Genomic DNA, 25,075 nt, shown 5'->3' with positions numbered 1-25,075 from the left:
TGCAAAGTTGCTGATATTGGCAGGAATTGGAACACTCTGTCGTGTACGTCGATCCAGAGCATCCCAAACATGCTCAATGGGTGACATGTCCGGCGAGTATGCTGGCCATGCAAGAACTGGGATGTTTTCAGCTTCCAGGAATTGTGTACAGATCCTTGCAATATGGGGCCGTGCATTATCATGCTTTAACATGAGGTGATGGTCATGGATGAATGGCACAACAATAGTCCTCAGGATCACAACACAACAATGGGCCTCAGGTTCTCAACACGGTATCTCTGTGCATTCAAAATGCCAGCAATAAAATACATTTGTGTTCGTTGTCCATAACATATGTTTTCCCATACCACAACCCCACCCACCATTAGTCAATTGATCCTGAGACAATTTCTGACAGTTTGTGCAGAAATTCTTTGGTTATGCAAACCGATATTTGCTGCAGCTGTCTGGGTGGCCGGTCTCAGACGATCCATGAGGTGAACATGCTCAATGTGGAGGTCCTGGGCTGGTATGGTTACACGTGGTCTGCGATTGTGAGGCCGGTTGGATGTACAGCCAAATTCTCTGAAACGCCTTTGAAGATGGCTTATGGCAGAGAAATGAACATTCATTTCACGGGCAACAGCTCTGGTAGACATTCCTGCAGTCGGCATGCCAATTGCACGCTCCCTCAAACGTTGCGACATCTGTGGCATTGTGCTGTGTGATCAATTGCATATTTCAGAGTGGCCTTTTATTGTGGGCAGTCTAAGGCACACCTGTGCAATATTCATGCTGTCTAATCAGCACCTTGACATGCCACACCTGCGAGGTGGGAAGGATAATCTCGGCAAAGGAGAAGTGCTTACAAATGCAGATTTAGACAGATTTGTGAACAATATTTGGGTCCTACAATGGGTCCTTTGTGTATGTAGAAAATGTTTCAGATCTTTGAGTTCAGCTCATGAAAAATGGGAGCAAAAACAAAAGTGTTGCGTTTATATTTTTGTTCAGTGTACATTGCTGAACATGTGGAATATGTAGAGTGGAGAGATAGTCTTGACATATGGTCATATAAATCCATAAAAAAATCATTTTGATTGTATCAGATTAAATGTTTATTGAAATATCAGTACATACATGCTCAACACATCAATGTTGGGGAACACAAACACAAAATAGTTTAAATGTAAAATTGGTTTCAAAATAAACAACATCATCTGTTTGTAAGCATTTGCAGATGATTCTGATTCTGATATTTAAAAATTCATTATGTCTCTCAGGACATAATAAGCTCAGGCTATGGTGTAGGGCGGGGCTGAACCCTTCTGGCCCGGTTCTCCATTGGTCACACTCTTCTCCAGAACCGGTTCTTTGTAGGCTGAGTTTTCATTACCACTCAGAGGAACTCTGGTCATCATGAAGGAGTTGTCTCTCATGGAGCGAGGTCCTTTTTTGCAGCATTCCCGGAACCTCTTCCCACACAGATATAACACCTCACAAAGAGTGAGGAAAATGCACACAAAGCTGGTCACCACCATAAAGACAGTAAATATCTTCTTTTCCGTTGGCCTGGAAAACAGAATGTAAGAGATAAAACATAATGTAGGATTGAGCGTTCGAAATTTTTGACCATTTAGAACCTTAAAGGTATCCCTTACCTTGCAATGTAGCAGTCCACCACATTGGGACATGGCTCTTCTCTGCATTTCACCAGTGGAGGAAAGAAGGCAGCTTCGTAGAGGTAAAACAGCAGGAAGACAAACACGCCATCCACAGCTATCTTGAACAGCAGGCTGAAAAAGTAGGTCCACCAGAGACCCCCTCTTTTCTTTCCTGTGTTATCATACAGAGGTGTGCAGTCTTCTCCGTACTTTAGCCGGTGCTTACGCTCCCGGTCTTTTCTGTAGGAAACGTGGAGAGTCACGAGAAGGGATGGACAAGTCACAAAGATCAGCTGGAGAGCCCAGAGTCGGGTGTAAGAGATGGGGAAGTAGTGGTCATAGCAGACATTTTGACAACCAGGCTGGCGGGTGTTGCAATCAAAGTCCTTTTGTTCGTCGCCCCAGACCTTTTCACAAGCCACCAAGAAGACCAAGAGCCTGAAGATGAAGACAATGGCAAGCCAGATTCGACCAAACCTTGTGGCGTACTTGTTAGTCCCACTGAGGAGACCCTCCAAGAAAATCCAGTTCATGGTGTTGTTTCAGATGTCAGTTGAACCCAATTGTAGAAACAGAGCACTGAAAAAAAATCCCAAAATGTGGGACCCACTGCTGAGGTATAGCTCGCTTGGACGCACTCTGAACTGGGCATGTCAAGCACGAAGGCGCTTTAATATGTTTCTTAATACCTGCCTGTGCCTTCTTGGCACAGCCAGAAAGGGAGGGAGGTACACAGAACAAAGCAAACATAGACCCATTCTTCAGCTACAGTCACTTCTGCAACTGGTGATAAAACACACACACCTTGACTAACAGAGAGAGACTGCTAAATAATAGTTCACCCAAGCTCTGCATCATCCTGGACGCTACAAGTCTTACATTCAAAGAAAGCCAGTTAGCCTGACTTAGAATAAATAAGGAAAGGTAGGTGATACAACGAGCGAGGTTGTGTCAAAAGATACAAAAAGTCTGCCTATCAGGAAGTTTCTTAGAAAGAGACAGATGAGTATTCACTTCTGAGTTTTTATAGACACCAACCTGTCTTCTCCTGACTGTAGCGTTACTGTATATTTAAAATGTGGCCAAAACAGCACAATCCTATCCTTGGACGAGCTGGAAACAAAGACAAAAAATCACAGTTGATTTATATAATCCCATCATTCCTGTATGAGGAACTCATTTTTATTTGTATAGCATTAAATCACAACAACAGTTCCTCAAGGTGGTTTGTATTGTAAGGTAAAGACCCCGCAAAAATACAAAGAAAACAGAGGTTATAATATAATATAATATTGATTCACTCTTTAGTTAAATTATAATAGAAAGGGGAAAAACAACCTTTTAAAGACAAAGACACAGCACCTCTGTGAAATCATTTTAATTTATTTTTTGCAAAAGCTGTTACAATCACAAGACAAAACTTGTCAGATTGGACAAAACGCAACACAGTTACAATAATCTCATTATCAATTTTATAACCTGTGAAGCTGGTCCTGGGTGAATAACCTTTTTGTATATCAACCCTTGCTAGGAAGGCAGTCTGCTGGCTGGCTCCACAGCTCTACAGTGCACAATAACTTTGGAGTGGATATAGAGAACCACATCAGCCAGAGTCAAGTAATCCTTTGGGTTTAGACCACAGACTGTATAATATGGTTATGACATTGTACGTGTCTGTGTGAAGCTGGACAATGAAATCCAGCTGTATCAGATTAGATCAGCAGTTGATATTCACTCTTGGAGAGTACTGATGTACAAAGATGCAACAACGCTATAGGAACGTGTTTATGTCTACAGCCTACACAGACGGAGAGGCCCAGGAAGACCTGACTCAATATTATTCATTATTATTATTTGTGGATTAATAGTTATACTAACATAATGTATATTGTGACATTATAGGTTTTTAGTCATTCTAATTTATAATTCTAATTAATTATTATTATTATGAATTATAATGACACGTTTCATGTAGATGCCCTGAGTGATAATGGATCTCTTTTAACACTAATGCTTTTTTTTTTTACTACAAGTAATCAATCAATAACTACATACATATATCTCTCTCTCTCTATATATATATCTATATCTATATATATATACTGTTTTATACTGTAAATAAAATAAAGTTTAAGATAAATTTCTTTCTTTGCACTGAATGAGAGGATAAAATTTTGTAGGTTTTGCATATAGCTGCAATAAAAAAAGATTCTCATATTTAAAAAAGATTCTGAAGGAGTTTGACTGCCGGACTTGGAAACACGTACCTTCATATTGTAGTATTATGATTCTTACTTGAAACGAGATTCAAATACTTTTTCCAACATTATGCAAAAATAGTTAATTCAGAATCATTTTCAGACATTTGTGCACAGTCACTTTTTAAAGTCATACCATCTGTATTAAAGTACAGGGTGATGCCCAAGAACCAAAAAGTTGTCCCCAATATTTTCTATCCATATTTGTATTTAATTTTTTATAGATTTTTCTGATTTTCTATACAGGCTCCCACTGACTGCTTTGCGAGGCACAACCTCACAAAGTTGCAAATGCTCCTTGCAAATACATATTATGGTTAAGTACATTTCATGGTATCCCAAGCCAAGAACAGCCACACTCTCGTTTTATCCACTCATTATAACTGTTGTTTACCTCCTGTTCATATGGCTTCTTCTGCAAACGCTTGCGAGGAAGCTTATTACAGTCTGCATACAGACCCACTTATGTATTGGGCGGTGATGCGTCAAGGAAAACCGATTTAGTGACATATTTCCTAAGTACTTGTCCAAAATAAAAGAAGAAATGTTTTCATCATGGGCATTAAATGCCGCTAAAGCCGCCTGAGCGAGATGTACGCACGAGCATCGTTACATTTTCCAGACACTTTAGTTAAAATGTTACTTTTGGCTTCATGTCGTCCTGCAGCCGTGCTTGAATTTAGGGTAGACGTTTTCTAGCATGCACTGTACAACCGGAAATCACAATGATAATTCTTGCTGCCTTCACGGTACTGTCGGGTGAGGGGTCACAAATTGAGACAGACTCCTCTCGTTTGCATATACTATTTCCCCACTGCATAGCGAAAGACAACATGACCCCGCATCCTTCACCCTCTACTCGTTAACTTAACCGTCCGCCTTCAACCCAGGACTTATTTACTATAGCGGAGTTGAGTGGACCGCTACTTTTTTTTTGCCACTTTTAATTATCTGCCCTGTCCGACCAGCCGGCTGCAGCTGTCTCCCTTCAGCAACGGGAGGTAAGAGAGGTGCTCCGCGGCGGGACAATCCGCTGCTAGCCACCAGCTAACTTAGCTAGCAGGCGAGCTAACCCGTTAGCAGCTGGCGGTGGTCCCAGCCTTTCGACTTAACACATAAAATGTTTGGCTGTAGCACTCTAGAACGGTGAATTTTTCGTAAACGGTTGCTTGTTTGAAACATTGCTCATATTGCCCTTAAAGTGCAAGTTTTGGGTAAGTTGTTAGCCGAGACAAGACAGACCGTTTTATCAAGGTAACCAGAGTAAGTAGCATCGTTTCACGAGTTTTTCAAAATAAAAGTGCAATTTGCGCTCATAATTGGAGCAAAATAATAGTTGTAATTTCAGTAAATGGATCACAAAAGGTGAATACATTTAACTTTCTAAGCGTTTCACATTCATCTTTGTATTTCTGTGTGTATAAGTGGATACTGGAGTTTGAGAAAAGACATGGCATGTGAAAAGTATTTTACTTTATTTATTTGTTTATTTATTTATTTATGTTTACTACTCTGTCATTTTACAGCTGAGTTAACCTAACACTACATTGAGACATAAATGGAAATAGCCCCAGATAGAAAGAGAGGTGGAAAATAGACTCATTTTGTAAAATAACTATAAAGTAGCTATATGCTTCCGAATTCAGTTTAATTCTGTCTGTGTATGCAGTATAATGTGAAAAATGGTTATTGTTATCGAGCTACCAGTTTGTCTTACTTTGAAGGTTGCAAGCATCGCTTCCGCTTTCTAGTCTCGTTCTGGCTAACAGGGCAGCTAAGCAGCAGTTGATGGGAGGTTGGTGCTCAGGGGAACCAACTGGAGTTGACGGCGCTAGCTTAGCCAGCACAGGCTGCTAGGGGAATGATCTGTTGTTGCAGGTTTGGCAAGATGCTAATAGAAGCGATTTAACCGCAACACACTGCAGCAAGTCTCCTGTGTGACTCCTCAGAGGTCCAGCCGAGCTGAACTTCGCTGAGCCATGCGACAGTGGTGTGTCCCCGTTGCGACCCCACGCACTGAACCACTCCCGGGGCGCCTGTCCGTGTCACCCCCTCCATCAGGTAAGATCTACAACGAGACAGCGAAACAGTCAAAGTCAGCCAGCTGTTGAGATGTTACAGTTGTGCTTAGAGAGATCCGTGTGTGGTAAAGGTGGCGGGTTAAATCACTGCGCGCTGCTTTGGGAGCGCTTGACTTTTGAAGCAGAGAGCTTTGTAAAAAAAATAAAAAATAAAAAAATCCAACAACTTAACTTTTTCCAGGCGGCAGTGATCTGGAGGTTTCCTCGTCTTGCAACACATTTAACAAGTTGAACTTTTTCTGTTTGTTGTAGCAGCATCATTATCCATTATTTACAGTTATGCAAAAGTGGGAGAAATTATCCCAGTAGATTATTGTCATCCAAGAACAGGGCAGGGTGTTTAAAATGTATCATCCTGCTTAGGTGAATGTGCAAAAGTTTTATCATCATAATGTACTTAATGCACTTCAAGTGAAAGTACTCATGCAGACTTTCATGCAAGATGTTGAATTAAAATCATCTGCAGCTGGAGGCTAATGTTAGGGTACTGCTGGTAGATTAAAAAATACAGCTTCATATTAAGGAGACAGATATTTTAGAATACATGCAAAACCTACTTTAGAAGTACTTCAGTGCATTAAACGTACTTAATGCTGCTACCTTATTTCCAGAGGTGTCGCCACAGTGGATTGATCCATATATTTTATTTGGCACAGTTTTTTCGCCATATGCCCTTCCTTCCACTGCTGTACTTTACTAAAGTACTTGAGTAAATGCACTGAGTTATGTCTACCACTGGTGCTATCTGTACTAACATCTAGTGGCACTGATCATTATAGAAAATCAAATTTGAGGGGGGCATTTGAGAGGGCATCTATGAATACCCATGCTTTTCATGTTAGCAAGGTCATGTCAAATTCCTGTATTTCTTAAAAAAAAAAAAGTTTAATGTGATCTTTACTTTTTAGTGCATCTTAGTCATTGGTGAATACTAGGATAAGGCTCCCTGCAGACTTGCGGGACTTTAAAAAAAAACCCTAAAAGGATGGATATGACTCAGCCGAGGTGGGACCTGATGTTAGGTTACGTATGCCAGGGTGATCTTACTTTAATTCCACCCAGGACAAATGGAGCAAGGTTAGCCTAAGTGCAGTGTTGCCAAGCATTTGAAAGGTGGCCAAAACTTTTTTTTTTTTTTGAATGACCCAAAGGGTTCCTCGCAGGAGAACAGTGCGGTGTGCTCTGTTTTCTAAGTGCAATTTTTTTTATACCCTCGTCATGTTTTCACTCAAAGTTATTTGGTTTTTTTTCGAGTATTAACGTTACCAAAATACTTGGATCAGATTTGCATTTAAAGTGTCAGTATAAATAAACTCCTTCAAAGTGCTTGAATCCTGCTGCGTGTGCCTTTCTCATCTATTAATATTCCTTTGATCATTTCTCTGCAGGTTCTGAAAAAGTCTGCAACATATTATCTCTATTTAAGGTCTGTGAATGGTGTTGAGCGGGGATAAATATAGCCGTTTATGTCTTGGTAACACTCTGTGAAGTCTCGTGGTGCTGTTTATCTGGTGAGAAATCAGCCTGTCCGTGCTGCTCTCGGGTGTATTAATAGGGTGATGGTTGGTTCAGACTCACTCACAGATTTGGTTTTGTGTCTCATTGGTTTCGCCTCGATAAACCCGGCTCATTTACACTAGATGCCAGAATGGAGTGCTGTGAGGTGGAGCCCCGCTACACCATCGAGCAGATTGACCTCCTGCAGCGCCTGCGACTGTCCGGCATGACCAAACCTCAGATCATCCACGCTTTGGAGTCCCTGGAGAGGCTGGACCCCGACCACCGCCCGTCCCACTGTGACTCTCACCCGGCCCCTTCCAACAACGCCCCCGCCACTGCCGCCCCAGCCCCGTCCTCGTCGTCATCATCCTCCGCCTCCTCGCTCTCCCTGGCCTCAGCAACCACGCAGACCTCCGGCCTGGACGGCGCCGCGCTGTCCCCGAGCAACAGCTTCGAGGCCTCTCCCCCACCCCTCTATCCTCCCACTGTGGCAGTTCAGCGGTCTTTCAGCTACGACATGATGGGGGAGGAGGATTGGGACCTGGAGGAAAAGGTGGAGGAGTACATGAGGTAAGGAGAGGGAGAACGGGAGGATTGTGGTGCAAGAGAGACCAAAGGAATAGTAGAGAGACTATTATAACATCAGATAATGACAGCTACTATTCCCAGAGGCGAAGGCTTATTCTTCAGAATTTACATGCAGTTAATTCAGGTCAGGTGCTCAGGGATGGCTGAAAAAGGAGAAGCAGCAGTGAATAAGGTTAGTCGGAGCAAAGGCTGGTGTTTTAACCACCGTGTAATGGTTCTTCTGGCAGTGATGGGGCCTTTTGTTGCTTTCGCAGGAGAGACAGCAACCTGGTGAAAGAAGAGATTAAAACTTTCCTGAACAACCGCAGGATCTCTCAGGCAATCGTGGGCCAAGTTACAGGTACTCTGCTTTGCTGTGACATCCCCGATCATTAAACTGTTGATCGTGCAGTGAGAAACACGGGGGGGCTCAGCATTTAATTAGATTTTAACTTTTGTTGTCTTGATTTAATTCAAACAAAATGCTAAACCAAATGATTCTGTATTGAACAAATGAAAAGCTGCTTTCAGGCTTTTTGCTCTTATTCTCTCTGCCAACTCATTCACTCATGTTTTTTTTTTTTTTTTTAAACTGCAAAATGAAGTGTAACTGGCTCACAGATGCTCCCATCCCACTTTTGCCAGTTTCTATTCAATACTTGAACCTTGGCTTCAGGCATCTGCTGATGCGGAGTATTGATACTACTGAAACTACTGCAAACTTAAAGCTGTTAAAGTTGTGAAATCTCTCCAAGCTGCTCTTGTTTTGCTGTTAACTTTCTGTTGGATTAAATTTGTTGATAGTTTGAGACTGTTAGGAGACCACGCACACAAACCAACATTATTGTGTACAATGAAATTGTGGCCGTGTTGCTTTTGGTGGTTTTAAAGATGGAGAGCATGTCTGCAACATGCAATCATGATCAGTTGTGATGAACTAGTGGAAACTGCAGTTTTCACTAGTTGAACATCATAGACTCAGAAATTCAGAAACCTATATAAATAGTGACGTAGTTGCTGCAATACGAGGATTTAACTGAAAAATTATTTAGGTGCATAGCAACCTTGCTGTTATAGTAATATAACCAGTTGGCAACCGGTTGAGTTGAGTCCCCTACTGCAAAGAGACAAATTGTAGACAAATTGCACTTATCGGTGTAAACTGATTCAGGTTAATGTCAATGTATTGACAATCTCTCTGCTTTTATAAATGAGACGGCAACTATTTGCAAACTTTCAGCAGTCTGTCTGAGTCAAGACTGTTTGGAAAAGACTTGCGTCCTATCAGCCAACCTGTGCAATCACCTTGCGATTGGGAGCGGTTTCCACATCTATTTGCGATCGGTCACCAAATGGGGGAAATTCCACTCCATCACAGATGCTTAGACATGAGTTTCACACATTCTGTTAAAACCTAACCATAAACTACCCCTCAGATACGTCAGGTTTCCATTAGTGGGCTAAGTTAATGTTGTAGCTTATACAGTCAGGTCCATAAATATTGGGACATCGACACAATTCTAACATTTTTGGCTCTATACACAACCACAATGGATTCCAAATGAAACGAACAAGACATGCTTTAACTGCAGACTGTCAGCTTTTATTTGAGGGTATTTACATCCAAATCAGGTGAACAGTATAGGAATTATGACAGTTTGTATATGTGCCTCCCACTTCTTAAGGGACCAAAAGTAATGGGACAATTGGCTTCTCAGCTGTTCCATGGCCAGGTGTGTGTTATTCCCTCATTACCCCAATTACAATGAACAAATAAAAGGTCCAGAGTTCATTTCAAGTGTGCTGTTTGCTTTTTGAACCTGTTGCTGTCAACTGCCAGGATGAGATCCAAAGAGCTGTCACTACCAGTGAAGCAAGCCATCATTAGGCTGAAAAAAACAAAACAAACCCATCAGAGAGATAGCAAAAACATCAGGCGTGGCCAAAACAACTGTTTAGAACATTCCCAAAAAGAAGGAACACACTGGTGAGCTCAGCAACACCAAAAGACTAGGAAGACCACGGAACACAACTGTGGTGGATGACCAAAGAATCCTTTCCCTGGTGAAGAAAACACCCTTCACAACAGTTGGCCAGATCAAGAACACTCTCTAGGAGGCAGGTGTATGTGCGTCAGAGTCAACAATCAAGAGAAGACTCCACCAGTGTGAATACAGAGGGTTCACCACAAGATGTAAACCTTTGGTGAGCCCCAAAAACAGGCAGGCCAGATTAGAGTTTGCCAAACGACATCTGAAAAAGCCGTCGCAGTTCTGGAACAACATCCTATGGACAGATGAGACCAACATCAACTTGTACCAGAGTGATGGGAAGAGAAGAGTATGGAGAAGGAAAGGAACTGCTCATGATCCTAAGCATACCACCTCATCAGTGAAGCATTGTGGTGCAAGTGTCATGGCGTGGGCATGTATGGCTGCCAGTGGAACTCGTTCTCTTGTATTTATTGATGATGTGACTGCTGACAAAAGCAGCACAATGAATTCTGAAGTGTTTCGGGCAATATTATCTGCTCATATTCAGACAAATGCTTCAAAACTCATTGGACGGCGCTTCACAGTGCAGGTGGACAACGACCCAAAGCATACTGCAAAAGCAACCAAAGAGTTTTTGAAGGGAAAGAAGTGGACTGTTTTGCAATGGCCAAGTCAATCACCTGACCTGAATCCGATTGAGCATGTATTTCACTTGCTGAAGACAAAACTGAAGGGAAAATGCCCCAAGAACAAGCGGGAACTGAAAACTGTTGCAGTAGAGGCCTGGCAGAGCATCACCAGGGATGAAACCCGGCGTCTGGTGATGTCTATGTGTTCCAGACTTCAGGCTGTGATTGACTGTAAAGGATTTGCAACCAAGTATTAAAAAATGAATGTTTGATTTATGGCTCTTATTCTGTCCCATTACTTTTGGTCCCTCAAGAAGTGGGAGGCACATTTGCAAACTGTTGTAATTCCTACACCGTTCACCTGATTTGGATGTAAATACCCTCAAATAAAAGCTGACACTCTGCAGTTAAAGCATGTCTTGTTCGTTTCATTTGGAATCCATTGTGGTGGTGTATAGAGCCAAAAATGTTAGAATTGTGTCGATGTCCCAATATTTATGGACCTGACTGTATCTAAATGTTTATATATAAAGATCCTAAAATACAGAATTTCCTGGTCTTGGTGGTCATTTTAGGGCCATCGAGTTGTCAGTGTGTGTTGGGCAACACACACTGGTAAAAAACTTGAGAAAATATTGTGATTAAAGTCTTTAAATTAACTGCTTTGTCTAACAAAGTTCAGAGAGATTCACTGTACTGTCGTTTAGGCACCTAACTGGTAACTGGACTTGCTTTCAAAGCCTGAATACAGTTGAGTACCTGAGCACAGTCTGACTTTTAATACCAAGAAAAGGAAAAATAAGCACACCGAGTCAGAAAGATTTTAAAGAGCCTTTTAATGGGCTTCAGCTAATGCCAGCTGTATTATGTGTGTTTGCAGTAGCAGCAGGTTCATGTCAGTAAACTTCTACTCCTTCCCTGAAAATGGATTGCACTACATCACGTCCTTAATTAAAGTATCGATGTCGGGGGATGGCTTCATTAGCTTAACAGGAGTATTCCAGAGCTGGAACGCAGCCGATCTCTCCAGCAGCGCCGCCGCCGATGGTGCGCCGCGACATAAATCATTGTCCTCAACCTGTTAAAATAACGTGTGTCACCTCCTGCACGCAGGCATCAGCCAGAGCTACATTTCTCAGTGGCTGCTGCAGCAGGGCCTGGAGATGAGCGACTCCAAGCGCAGAGCTTTCTACCGCTGGTACCTGCTGGAGAGGAACAACCCAGGTGAGACGCAGGCCAAGAGGTACAAGCGTAACATGTAACTTTTACAGAGGAGAGGAGCGGGACACAGATCCTCCCAGGAATAATGGATTTTGGATTAATTATGAGAAGGTGCAGATCAGTGCCTCAAGGTTGAATGTCAGGTTAATGATGAAAGATTACACTGCAGATTAGATAACAGAAGGCTCGTGTTAGAAAGGGATAATATGTCTTGTGTGTCTTGAATGCGAACCACCGCTTGCTAACCCTTCCCCATCCACCTCTCCTCCTCCTCCGCTTTACCCGCCCACCATCCTCCCGCATGGTAAACCCGCACACCTTTAATTCCTCCCGCTTAACCCCAACCTGGTCCACAATGGCTGCGAGGTCGAGAAAGGACACAAGACAAATCTATATTTTCAGCTAAAGGTAGTCCCGTCACAGGAGATTCTAATCGATAACGTTAAGGCTTCTGGTTGGGAAATGAAACTTTAGCGGGCGAATCCGGCTTCTCTGCGCAGGCTAGAGTAACAGCTCGGGTCAGCGCTGACCTCGCCTCGTCCTGAGATGCAAATTCGGCAAGCATTAAAACGGCGACGGCACGACAAACGGGCATCAACTCAAGATGCTCCCTGCTTTTATTGATTATTGTCAAACAGCATGCTCCCGCACTAAATCATGTCAAAAAGTCCCATCTTTACATTGTTAGCGTGTGAAATAAACAAAGCCGCTGATGGACCATCTGCCGTCCCTGCTGTCTCCTTTCATCTTAATGCTTTATTATTTCCCTCCCCCCCTCCCACACCGTCCCACTCAGGCTTCGCTTTAGCTCCTCTGTAGTTCCCAGCCCTGACGCTGGAGGTACTCTGGTGCTGGTTTTCATTCCCACATGGCTAACAAACAAGCTATTAACAGTGATACTAACAATAACTACTTTGTCTGCAATGTTTCTGAGCCAAAGTGGCCACAGCGCTTTGCTTCTTACATGAGCTCTTATTGACCTGCCCTCCATGAATCTGTAAAGAAGCAGTGTTGTCTGTGAAATTGATTCCTGATCGGCCAATCCACTGAAATTACAGCGCGTGTATTTGTTGATAAAGTTACCATTTCAAGGCACGTCTGCAGGAGTGTGTCACTTAATCCAGAGACATAGATGCAAACTATCAGCCTCCAGTTGTTGCCACAGCTGGTGTCTGTGTCCCGTGGCGGTGGCCTGCCTGACTATTGGTTTTGTCCCGACTGAAGGGCTGAGGTGGAGTGAAAGCCAGCACAGCGTGAGTCCCAGGGCCAGGGGAGGGGACAGAGACGGGACGGTAGCAGGGGCAAGCAGCAGCCTCCCCAACATCCTCCCCAATCCCAACACCAACCTCAACCCCAACCCATCGTGGAGCAGGCAGAGAGAGCTGCTGATGCACTTGCTGCCGTGGTACACTGCTGCAGCCGCAGCTGCCCAAGCCCAGCCAGGTAACCGCGCCCTTACTCGCGCACCCCCACCCCGCCCTCCTTGGCATCAGCAGCTTGCCACAGGAGACACATGCACCACAGTGGGTCTGCATGCTGATCAGCCTGGACCTGCTTTGTCAGCACGGGGTTTTACAGCAGTCTCAGATGGCTCCTAAACTTAGATTTCTAATGCTAAAAAGAAATGGCTCCAGACGTTTCATATCCAGCTCACCATTATAGCGAGTGGGTGTGGTTTAAATGTAGTTGTCTCTGTACGTTCTGAGTCATCCAGGTCATGATAATCTAAGGAGCTTGGAAAGATAAGTGAATGGACTTCTTTAAGTTTCTTAAAGACGTTTCACCTCTCATTCGAGAGGTAGTTCACACGTTTATCTAGAAGTGAGTTTCTTACTCTCTGTTTAAGATTCCCTTTCTGTTCCATTCCACTCAACCTTTCTGTGACAGTGTTTTCATAAAGCTCGCTTAGTCAAAGTACAGATGGTAAAAAGTTCTGATAGGGTTTGACATAAAATCCCACATGCACTGTGATTGGTACCCCAAATTCTTCACATTCACAATCAGATACTAAACATAGTTCAGTATAGCAAAACCGTTTTTTCCCTTTTCCCTGCTACATTTAAACTTTGAGCTTTTAAAAGCTTTTGAAAAGATTTAAAAGTCTGTGTCATGCAAATTGCGTTGATATCGTGTCCTTTAAAAACCTGAGACATGAATGTGATCTGAAAAGAATAAGAAGTATCTACAGCTGAGATGTTTTGTTAAAGCCTTTTACTTGACCACTACAAACGCCTTCTGTTGAAGGACTGTTTAGGACAGGGCATCGTATCAGAGTTTTTCTTTTCTTTTTTCTTTTTTAAACAAAAAATCAATTTAAATGCATTTCAGAAAAGTATTGGTTCCCTTTGCTAAACATACTTTAGTACCTGGTGGCAAAACCTTTGTTGGCAATCACAGAGGTCAGACGTGTCTTGTAGTTGGCCACACGTTTTTCACGCAGAGGGGATTTTGTCCCACTCTTCTTTGCAGATCCTCTCCCAGTCATTAATGTTTCGTGGCTGATTTTTGGCAACTCGAACCTTCAGCTCCCTCCACAGATTTTCTATAGGGTTAAGGTCTGGAGACTGACTAGGCCACTCCAAGACCTCAATATGCTTCTTCTTCAGCAAATTCTTTGTTGCCTTGGCCGTGTGTTTTGGATCATTGACATGCCGGAATACCCACCCATTACCCGTTTTTAATGCCCTGGCTGAGGGAAGGAGGTTCTCACCCAAGATTTGACGGTACATGGCCTCATCCATCCTCCCTTTGATGCAGTTCGGTTGTACTGTCCCTTTGGCAGAAAAACACCCCCAAAGCATAATGTTTCCACCTCCATATTTGACCCTGGGTACGGTGTTCTTGGAGTCACAGGCAGCATTCCTCCTTCTCCAAACACGGTGAGTTGAATTGATGCCAAAGAGATTTTGGTCTCATCTGACCACAACACTTTCTCCCAGTCCTCCTCTGAGTCATTGAGATGTTCAGTGGCATACTTCAAACGGGCCTGTACATCTGCTTCCTTGAGCCAGTGGGGCCTTGTGGACACTCACCGAGCTGCTTGGCGATGGTCTTGTAGCCCATTCCAGCCTTGTGTAGGTCCAAATTCTTGTCCCTGACATCCTAGGAAAGCTCTTTGTCTTGGCCATCATACAGAGTTTGGCATCTGGATAGATTGATTGCTTCTATGGACAGCTGCCTTTTATACAAGTAACAAGTTGAAAAGGCTGTCATTGTCAGCTTTACCTGTATAAAATACACCTGGGAGCCAGAAATCTTACTGATTGATAGGGGATCAAATACCTATTTCCTTCATGAAAATGTGAATTAATTGATAACTTTTTTGAAATGCATTTTTTTGTTATTGTTCTGTCTCTCACTGTTCAAATAAACCTACCATTGAAATAACAGGCTGATCAGTTCTTTGTTAGTGGGCAAACTTACAAGATCAGCAGGGGTTCAAATATTTTTTTCCCTGACTGTATGTGCTAAAATATGCACTGAGGCTACATGAGCACTGTTTCCTTGTACATCAGTTTAATTCAGTTTTATTTATACAGCGCCAAATCACAACAACCGTTGCCTCAAGGCGCTTTATACTGTAAGTTAAAGACCCTACAATAATACATACAGAGAAAAACCCAACAATCATATGACCCCCTATGAGCAAGCACTTTGGCGACAGTGGGAAGGAAAAACTCCCTTTTAACAGGAAGAAACCTCCAGCAGAACCAGGCTCAGGGAGGGGCGGGGCCATCTGCTGCGACCAGTTGGGGTGAGAGAAGGAAGACAGGATAAAGACATGCTGTGAAAGAGAGACAGAGATTAATAACAAGTATGATTTAATGCAGAGAGGTCTATTAACATATAGTGAGTGAGAAAGGTGACTGAAGAAGAACTACTCAGTGCATCATGGGAATCCCCCAGCAGTCTACACCTATTGCAGGATAACTAAAGGAGGATTCAGGGTCACCTAATCCAGCCCTAACTATTTGCTTTAGCAAAAAGGAAAGTTTTAAGCCTAATCTTAAAAGTAGAGATAGTGTCTGTCTCCTGAATCCAAACTGGAAGCTGGTTCCACAGAAGAGGGGCCTGAAAACTGAAGGCTCTCCCTTCCATTCTACTTTTACTACAAGTAAGTCTGCAGTGCGAGAGCAAAGTGCTCTAATAGGGTGATATGGTATTATAAGGTCATTAAGATAAGATGGGGCCTGATTATTTAAGACCTTGTATGTGAGGAGCAGGATTTTGAATTCAATTCTGGATTTAACAGGAAGCCAATGAAGGGAAGCCAATACAGGAGAAATCTGCTCTCTCTTTCTCGTCCCTGTCAGGACTCTTGCTGCAGCATTTTGGATTAACTGAAGGCTTTTCAGTGAGTTTTTAGGACATCCTGATAATAATGAACTGCAGTAGTCCAGCCTGGAAATAATAAATGCATGAACTAGTTTTTCAGCGTCACTCTGAGACAGGATATTTCTAATTTTAGAGATCTTGCGCAAATGGAAGAAAGCAGTCTTACATATTTGTTTAATATGTGCATTGAAGTACATGTCCTGGTCAAAAATGACTCCAAGGTTCCTCACAGTGTTACTGGAGGCCAAGGTAATGCCATCCAGAGTAAGAATCTGGTTAGATACCATAATTCTAAGATTTTCAGGGCCGAGTACAATAACCTCAGTTTTATCTGAATTAAGAAGCAGAAAGTTAGCGGCCATCCAGGTCTTTATGTCTTTAAGACATTCCTGCAGTTTAACTAATTGGTGTGTGTTACCTGGCTTCATGAATAGATAAAGCTGGGTGTCATCAGCATAGCAGTGAAAATGTATGCTATGTCTTCTGACGATACAGCCTAAGGGAGGCATGTATAATGTAAACAGAATTGGTCCTAGCACTGAACCCTGTGGAACACCATAATTATCCTGAGTGTGTGAAGAGGATTCTCCATTTACATGCACAAATTGGAGTCTATTAGATAGATATGATACAAACCACTGCAGCGCAGTACCTGAAATACCTACAGCATGTTCTAATCGCTCTAATAGGATATTATGGTCAACAGTATCGAACTCTGCACTAAGGTCTAGCAGGACAAGCACAGAGATGAGTCCACTGTCAGAGGCCATAAGAAGATCATTTGTAACCTTCACTAAAGCTGTTTCTGTGCTGTGATGAGCTCTGAAACCTGACTGAAACTCTTCAAATAAGCCATTCCTCTGCAGATGATCTGTTAGCTGTTTGACAACTACTCTTTCAAGGATTTTTGATATGAAAGGAAGGTTGGAGATTGGCCTATAATTAGCTAAGATAGCTGGGTCAAGAGATGACTTCATCAGAGTGAAAAAAGTTATTTCAGAAGACTGAAAGTTTTTTTTTAATGGGTTTGTGTCTGGAGGGACAAAAACATGATAAAATGAACAAAAATGACTAAACCTCAGTTTTTAAATGCCAAAAAGGGAATAGCACAAGAAGCTCATAGGCTAAGTGTTACACATTGGATAAGACAATGTCAAACCTTCCGCTATAAAGAAAAACATATTGAAGGACACAGCGACGCCCTTTGTAAAGGTCTGGTCTTGGAAAGTGAAGTTGCATGCTCTCCCTTCTACAGGTGCTACCTTATCAATGCGTTCTTTGGTGAAGGAAGAGCCTGACTGGAGGACGGGGATCATGACAGGCGAGAGAGCAGGGATAGTGGGCGGTCCACTGAGGCTGCGCAGAGGAAGCCGTTTCACCTGGAGAAAGGAATGCCAATCAATTATGGAGAGGTGAGGAAGGTTTAGCACTAATTTAGACTTGGCTTATGGTTTTCCATTCAGCTTTATTTTCTGTCGTGTATCAGGTTTGGATTGTTGGAGTAGCACTTTAAGCAGAGATTTTCAGACTAGGGATGTTCCTGGTGACTAAATCAGGAAAAAAATTACCCAACTAATTTGAAACTAATAAACACTTAGATGTCAATTTAAATGTGTCCATTTAAAGGACACTGTCAAAAACTGTCTAAACAAAGACATTTGAAAACATTAATCACATTCTTCAATCATACTTTAAATGCTGCTTAACTGTGTGGCACCTCACATCATGGATTATGAATATGGCATTTTATACTTTAAAATGAAAATGAAGAAGAAGGAAAAAAAGAACAGCTCATGTTGAATATGATATGAAAACATGTTACTGAAAAGATGTTCAAGTCTCATTATTATCCATCAGTACATTTTCTTCGACTTGTCTGGGGCTGGGTCACGCCTGAGCAGAGCGGCCTCCTCCAGCTTATCCTGCGAAACACTGGGGCGTACCAGGCCAGCCGAGAGAGTAGTCTCTCCAGCGTGTCCTGGGTCTCCTCCAGGTATGACACCTCATCCAGAAGGTGACCACCTCAACAGGCTCCTTTGGTGCCAAAGTGTAACAGCTCCAGTCTGAGCCTCTCCCAAATGACCGAACTCCTCACCCTGTCTGTTACGGAGAGGCCAGCCACCCTTAACATAAAGCAGATTTCCACTGCTTATATCTGCAATGTCATTATGTCGCGTTTAGAACATCTAATAATAATATGCTCAACAAAAAGATCAGGTTTAGATGAACAGCCTTATGGCGTTTTTCTACAACAGTGTCGGGACTGCAGCGCCATCTGATGGCAGATGGCTGCATAATATTTAGGACAGAAATTTACAGACAATGAATATCAAAATGTTAACAGAATAAATGATACTGAACGAGCAATGATTAATCATCTGGTCAACTAATCACACCCATACCTAGCCTAGACCTCCCTCTCCCCAGCCACTTCTTCAAGGATGGGAGGGACACAGAGATGTTTCCAAGCCAGCAAAGAGACATAATTTGTCCAGCAAGTCCCGAGTCTACCGCAGGGTCCTGGGCCTTGAACCACCTCACCTGGCTCTTCGATGTGGAGGAGTGGTGGTTCTACTCTGAGCCCTTCAGAGTGACCAAGCTTCTCTATCACTAAAAGACAGGGTGAGGTCCACAGGAGTGTGTGACCCGATACCCTTCAGTGGAAGTTCATCTCACTTGCATCGAGAATCTCACTCTTTTAGTCCCTGCCCACAACTCCTTGCTATAGCTGAAAGTATGAATGTAGCCTCAGTAAATTGACAACTTAACCTTCAGCCCTCTGTTCACTATGACAGAGCAATATAATCTCAGCATTACTGCAGACCATCTGTCAGGCTTATAGTTTGTTTTACCACCGTCTGTAGGTCCTCACCTCTGACAGATACCCTTTGTAATATGGTCTTGACTGGTCTTGGCTGTAGCTCAACCAAAACAGCTGAAAGGATTTAGTAAATTTCCAAAAATAAAATTTGGAAATTTTATTTTTGCCACAACCCGCCTAACTAGGGTTAGGGTTAGTACTGTGTCTGTTCTGTTGTTCCGAAATATTTCTGCTGACAGATGTCCCGTCTTCATAAGTGCAGTGACCAAAACAAATAGTGAAACTTACAAACCTAAGGTAAAACTGCATAATTAGAATAACTCTGGATGGATCCTAAATTGTCACCATAAACATCTGCAGCCCCCTTAAACAATGACTGGAAAATTCCCGTGGTCGCCTGTTGTGCTTAGATAAAGTTTATGTGACGCTCTGAAGTAAAAAAGCTCATAGAAAGCAGCCGAGATCGGCAGAACACTTCAGATGACTTGGAGCACATCTGTGCTCGAGTTCTTGGAACAGAAGCGCAGCGTCGCTTAAGCTAACGGTCAGCATTATAAACCTTTCCAGTATTTGTGTCCTTTATTGCTTCTTTGCCGCGGCTTCCTGCTCTCAGTGGCGAGCAGAACCGTCTCAGTTTATGATGTCATTTTTCATTAAGGCTGCTGTGACCCTACTTCCCTGGTACGTATTTGTCCCAGACAGTCTTCTCAGTAACCTAGACGGATGCTGAGAAAGAGGAGCACGGTGCCCGCTGTGTGCAATTGATTTCTCTATTAAATGGTTGCTGTAAGTATGGGGTGCAGTCTGGGCACTCAAAGTAATAAGAGCACGCAGACAACACTCACCAGCAGTACCCCGGGATTACGCAATTCTACTGCAGTGCTGATCCTTATGAGCTAGTTCAGATCCAAGGACGATACAGTAGAGGTGAAGATGATGTGTGTGAGGGAGGGAGGGAGGTGAAAGGATAGGAGAGCTGGGAGAAATTGATCCCTGTGTTTTTTTTAAAATGTGAAATTAATGATTCTTTTTCACTGTTAGACAGACAGGAAAAGGAAAGAGATGAGTAACACAAATTTGCAAAGAAAAAGATCGAAATAGAAATAAATAGTCGTATTTACGGGGTTAGAGTTTTGAGTGTAGAAAGCTAGAATTGCAGAAATGAATCCGCTTAATGAGTTCGTTAATCTGTCACTTCACGGCTGCTCTCTCGCTGTGTAAACATTGTCCTTAACTCTCCTGCCGCTTAATACAAAAGCCTGAAAAGTTGATGAGGTATAAAATTAGGGCGTAACTAGCTCGGCTCAGACCGGCGCCGCGCGTCGACTAATAAATGCCCGTGACGCCTGCGTGATTGAGCTCTTTGCCAACAGAGCGGCTCTTCATGTCTTCCAGCTTCTTCATGGAGAACCAGTATCCAGATGAGGCGAAGCGGGAGGAGATCGCCAACGCCTGCAACTCCGTCATCCAGAAACCAGGTAGCAAGAGGGGTTCGTCAGTAAAGCGCACTTTTCTGAGTTCTGAAAATACATCTTGCTGAATTGATGTCAGCTGACAGGTGATTAGTCGCTGACGTTCATCATTATTAGTCTTTTTTTTTGAGTTAAAATGCCACCTACAGCTTATCGAGCGGGAACACCTGCTGCTTTTCTGTCATGCACATCAACATTCATAAACGCTGTTGGAGAAAGCAAGTGAGCAAGAGCTTTAGCTTTTTCCTGGAGTTTCTGATTGGACCGTTCGAACCTTCTGGAGATGTTTTTCCTCATCACAGAACAGCTTCACCACTCCTGAATTCTGAAGCTGCTTCGAAGCTGATGGTCATATGTCAACAAACAGTTTAATTCGCTCTCATCAGTCGTCGCTAAAGGTCGCTCATCTGGAAGTTTGTTGCTCTGTAACTGTGTTCGACTTTCCAGTGCTGGCCGCCTGTTTTGCTTCAATCACTCTGCAGCATCTTTAAAATCCACAAACACCGTAGACTCATTCTTTGAAACTTTCAGTTCCAGTTTAGCTCCAGTTAGCCCCATTGTGTCTTATTTTTGAGGTTCTGTACCTGCAGATTCACAGGCTGCTGTTGTGGCGGTCCTCCACGTCACTCAGCTGCCTTTCCAAGTGAGTCTCTCCTACTTCAGACAGACTCTAACTCCACATGTTATTCTGCTCTAAAGATCCACTGATGGATCCACTGGAGAGCCACTTGAACCAGTACCAACAGTAGGGTGGTAACTGTTGGATGCTTCAGTCCAGAGTGGGAGTAGGTAAGTTGGAAACGAGACCTCCTGCAGGGGCAGCTGAAGGACATTTTGGACTATCATGTTAACAACATAGCCAGCCTGCAGGCAGAGAAACAGGATGTGTAAGCAGCGCCTGGAATTGCAAAATAAAATCCTTAGGATCTGCACATTTAACTGTTTTGTATGTTTGGTTTGTTTCAACCTTCAGGCTGTAAACTGTCAGAGTTTGAGCGTGTGACAGCGCTGAAGGTTTACAACTGGTTCGCCAATCGTCGGAAGGAGATGAAGAGGAGAGCGAATATAGGTGAGGAAGATGGAAACATAGGAACGAAAGATTAAGGCTTTTGGAAATGTTAGCTTCTGCTAATGTTAATTAATTTATATGCACATTTTCTACACATTATATTTATCTCACTTCTGCTTCCTCATCTGACCCAACCAGAAGCTGCCATTTTGGAAAGCCATGGGATCGAGGTACCAAGTCCAAGCTGCCACTCGAATGGGGAGGAAGGAGAGATGCAGGAGTTCACGGATCAGGTGACTCATCGATTCTCAGAGCAAGTAAGTAAACATGGACATAATTACATGGCCATATTCTACCCAAGGAGAGGCCAGAACAAATAACTAGCAGGAACACGTATAGGCCGGGTAAAACTGCTCGCGTTGATGCTCCATGTCGCACTGCTCAGAAAATTAAAGGAACACTTTGAAAATGCATCAGATCTGTAATCATGCTGGACATGTATGCCATATAGAGGATATATTGATACAGAGGGCTGAATTCAAACAAACCCCCCAAATTTAGAAAATGATATAGCAGGTTAGTCCATTTTACCCAAATTTCATTGCAGCAACTGGACCAGAGCATCACTGAACTCCCGGACAGTCTGTCCCAGAGGTGTTCCACAGGGTTAAGAGTTAGCTAATACATTACTCAGCCCATAGTGGTACAGATATTCAGCATAATTTTTTTCCCATTGAGATTTGATGTGTTTTCAAAGTTTTCATTTATTAATTAATTTATTTTTTGAACAGTGAATTTACATCTTTTCCACTAAAAGCACAGAGCGGCGACGGTCATCATGAACAATATACACAAGGCTGAATTGTAAAAGCAATACTGAGACCACAAGAATCCTAGTGATGCCATACCCGCTTACACTTTAAGCTAAGAAAATGGTGCATTTTTCACACATTTTTCAAACGCCTCCAGTGTGAACAAACACGGAGCTGCTGCTGCTCTGCTAACATGCTACGCCTTCTGTGCAGACACGGTGTAGCAGCCAGAGTTTACTAAACTGTACAAATCGCAGGAAGTCACTGGGGCCAGAGCAGAAGCTGGGGCCAGCTGTTAGCTGGTCACAGCAGGCAAGGCATAAACACAGTGTGCAGCACTTCCACAGCCGCTTCACTGCCCTTAACAAGCTGTCCAAGCCCAAACTGCTGCCTTAAGACTGACAAGAGGGCCTGAGCTGCTATACGAGAGAAAAGGGACCCACTTTATGGAGTGATATCTAATAAAAGTGACACTAAAGTCCCAACTGTTTTGCTTATGCATCCACAGGAAGACACGTCTTCCCAGAGGATTGTCGACCAACAGGATCCCGCCTCGCTTGCTTCTACGGAGGTGGCAGCCTTGCCGAGCCCCCGCCCTCAGGTTCTGGAACAGAAAGAAGAGGATTCAAAAAGGGAGAGTGTGGATGAAGAGTGACTGAAGTCGGGCACGTCTGTGTTCGAATTTTAATCAGATGAAATAGGGAAACATTAAGTGTCTCCTGCTCCACCAATGCAGGGCCTTTTCGGGCCTGAGTCACCCAAATATGAAAGGGAGGAGGGTGCAGAAGCTCGCTGAGGTGCCTCAGATGGTAAGGAGGCCACTGTATTTATCAACAGTAATCCTGCTTATATTAACGGCAATATACAGTATATAAATATCTAAATATATATATCGATATATATAGTGCATTCCAAGATGGTATTAAAAAGCCTAAATTCCTTAGAGGGAGAATCATGTAAGTGATACCTCGCCTATTTTAAGCTAAGCGTTTTCTGTTTTTGTGCTCCATGCCTTCTTTGAGCTTTGTTTTTTAAAGGGTGGCTGTTTGATGGACTGTGGTGACGGGAATGTGCTGAGCCTGCAGGTCGGGTGTGTTGGGGTGGTGGGGATAAAGCGCGACATCAAGGATCTAGCGTGCGGCGAAACAAACGCCCTCTGTTTTCTTGAACGTCTTGACCTCTTCCCCCCCTCCCTACATCTGATCCGTAAGACTGCAACCTCAATCAATCAATCGATTGATTCAATCAGTCGATCAATCAAGGAGTGCTGTTGCCATCAAAAGCCCTGAGGGACAACCGGAATCTCAGGTAATCCCAAAAATCGTGGATAAAGGCGGTGAAGAGTTGCACCAGGTTTCTTTCGTGTCTTAACGTGTGCTTCGTTTTCTTCGTCTTAACTGTTTAACCGAAACAGGAAGTGTTATTTATACCTTTTGATATTAGCCAGACATGCCTAGGACTAAGTATCACACTCTCTGTCTTCTTTCTTATATTTAATGCTGCTGTCTCCAACCTCAGCCAGTGAAGCTAGACTAGAAACATAAAGTCTACTCAGTTTTTTTTTTCTTGTTTCTTTTTTATCGTTTGAAAGAACGCTAAAACAAATGTGATCAAAAATCATTGTGCGACAACATAAATGCTACAAGTTACCCTCACTTTCTATTGGGATAAGCTAAAGCTCGAGCTTGTAAATTTCTCAGACTGCAAAGCTGCACTTCGGAGTGAATCTTACTGGAATTGTGTTCGAGGAGCTCTCCGACATGTACATAACCCAGAAAAAAAAATCCCACACCTATGGGTGCTTTCCTTTCAGTCCATTAGCAGTATATAGAAACTTATTTGTCAGACTTGAAATATGAATAGCTGAACTTTGCATTACATAGTCCCTCATATATTCACTGGCCTAAGGCCTTGGAAGTTACCTCCTCGATGTTCATTTAATGAACAAAAACTCATGTTCTCAAATTGCGGGTGGGGGCGGCTACCATTTTACCTCCTAATGCCAAAGCTATGCCACGGTAGAGAAACCAGGAAGTGATGGTCACAACACTATAGCTATACAATAGATAGGTTTATTTGCTCAGTACAACACTAGCCAACTCAAGCTTACCTCAGAGTTCCTGTGCGACAGGCGTGCACGACGGGTTTAGTGTCACGAAGCTTCGACAGCAGCCCTCATTGTGACTGTTTATGATATGGACAGTGTCATGTAGCATTTATGGCGCTGGGGTTTGCCCTGTGTTGATAATGTATACTCACCTCAGACAGTTCCCTCGTCCAGCTTTGGACAGGAAAGCTGCACGCCATTATGATTATAATGCTCCTCTCTCTATCTCTCTGCTTTTATCTGACAAGGGAAACCAGTAACGATAATAAAATTGTACACAACCAGTGGAATATGTCTTTATTTATTTCAAAGGATGTAATGTTAGGTTAGGCTTTTCCTTATTTCTTTTTTTATATTTATACTGTTATATTGCAGCTAATGTTTCAAACGATGAGGTCGGTGTAGGCGTGAGTAAAACCCGTCAGGCAAAAGCTCTGGCTTCAGATTCCTCTAAACATGTGGTTTAAGATGGTTACTTCTACTGTGGGCTTGGTATGATGAGGACCTTAATATGGTCATTTTAGGTGCACAGCTCTGCTCATGAGCACACAAGCACCTCCGACCTGCTGTAAAACTTTTTCCTGAGAGGGAGCCAGTCGGAAGGAAGCTGACCTAAAAGGGAAAGC

General features: G+C 43.0%; 2 protein-coding genes across 3 annotated transcripts; one reads left to right on the top strand and one right to left on the bottom strand.

Annotated features, from left to right (window-relative positions):
• Nucleotides 1–1,274: 1,274 nt before the first annotated feature.
• Nucleotides 1,275–2,176, bottom strand: LOC135933098 (gap junction beta-4 protein-like). The gene is made up of 2 exons (XM_065471002.1): nt 1,641–2,176; nt 1,275–1,551 (listed from the first exon to the last, which is right to left on the bottom strand). The coding sequence occupies exons 1-2, from the start codon at nt 2,174–2,176 to the stop codon at nt 1,275–1,277; spliced, it is 813 nt and encodes a 270-aa protein (XP_065327074.1).
• A 2,473-nt stretch (nt 2,177–4,649) lies between these two features.
• zgc:91944 (uncharacterized protein LOC436941 homolog) lies at nt 4,650–24,733 on the top strand. Of its 2 annotated transcripts, XM_065471259.1 has the most exons (11): nt 4,650–4,902; nt 5,851–5,962; nt 7,623–8,052; nt 8,325–8,410; nt 11,786–11,896; nt 13,118–13,336; nt 17,484–17,640; nt 20,445–20,527; nt 21,495–21,590; nt 21,729–21,847; nt 22,851–24,733. In XM_065471259.1, the coding sequence occupies exons 2-11, from the start codon at nt 5,881–5,883 to the stop codon at nt 22,995–22,997; spliced, it is 1,530 nt and encodes a 509-aa protein (XP_065327331.1). In that variant the 5' UTR covers nt 4,650–4,902; nt 5,851–5,880; the 3' UTR covers nt 22,998–24,733. The 2 variants fall into 2 exon arrangements, with proteins under 2 accessions (XP_065327331.1, XP_065327332.1); XM_065471260.1 differs by lacking the exon at nt 13,118–13,336.
• The last annotated feature ends 342 nt before the right edge of the window (nt 24,734–25,075 follow it).

The sequence above is a fragment of the Pelmatolapia mariae genome, linkage group LG22 (genome assembly GCF_036321145.2).
Source record: "Pelmatolapia mariae isolate MD_Pm_ZW linkage group LG22, Pm_UMD_F_2, whole genome shotgun sequence".
Lineage (NCBI taxonomy): Eukaryota > Metazoa > Chordata > Actinopteri > Cichliformes > Cichlidae > Pelmatolapia > Pelmatolapia mariae.
Note: the sequence above shows the minus strand (reverse complement) of the source record. Positions and strands in the feature narration are given on the sequence as shown.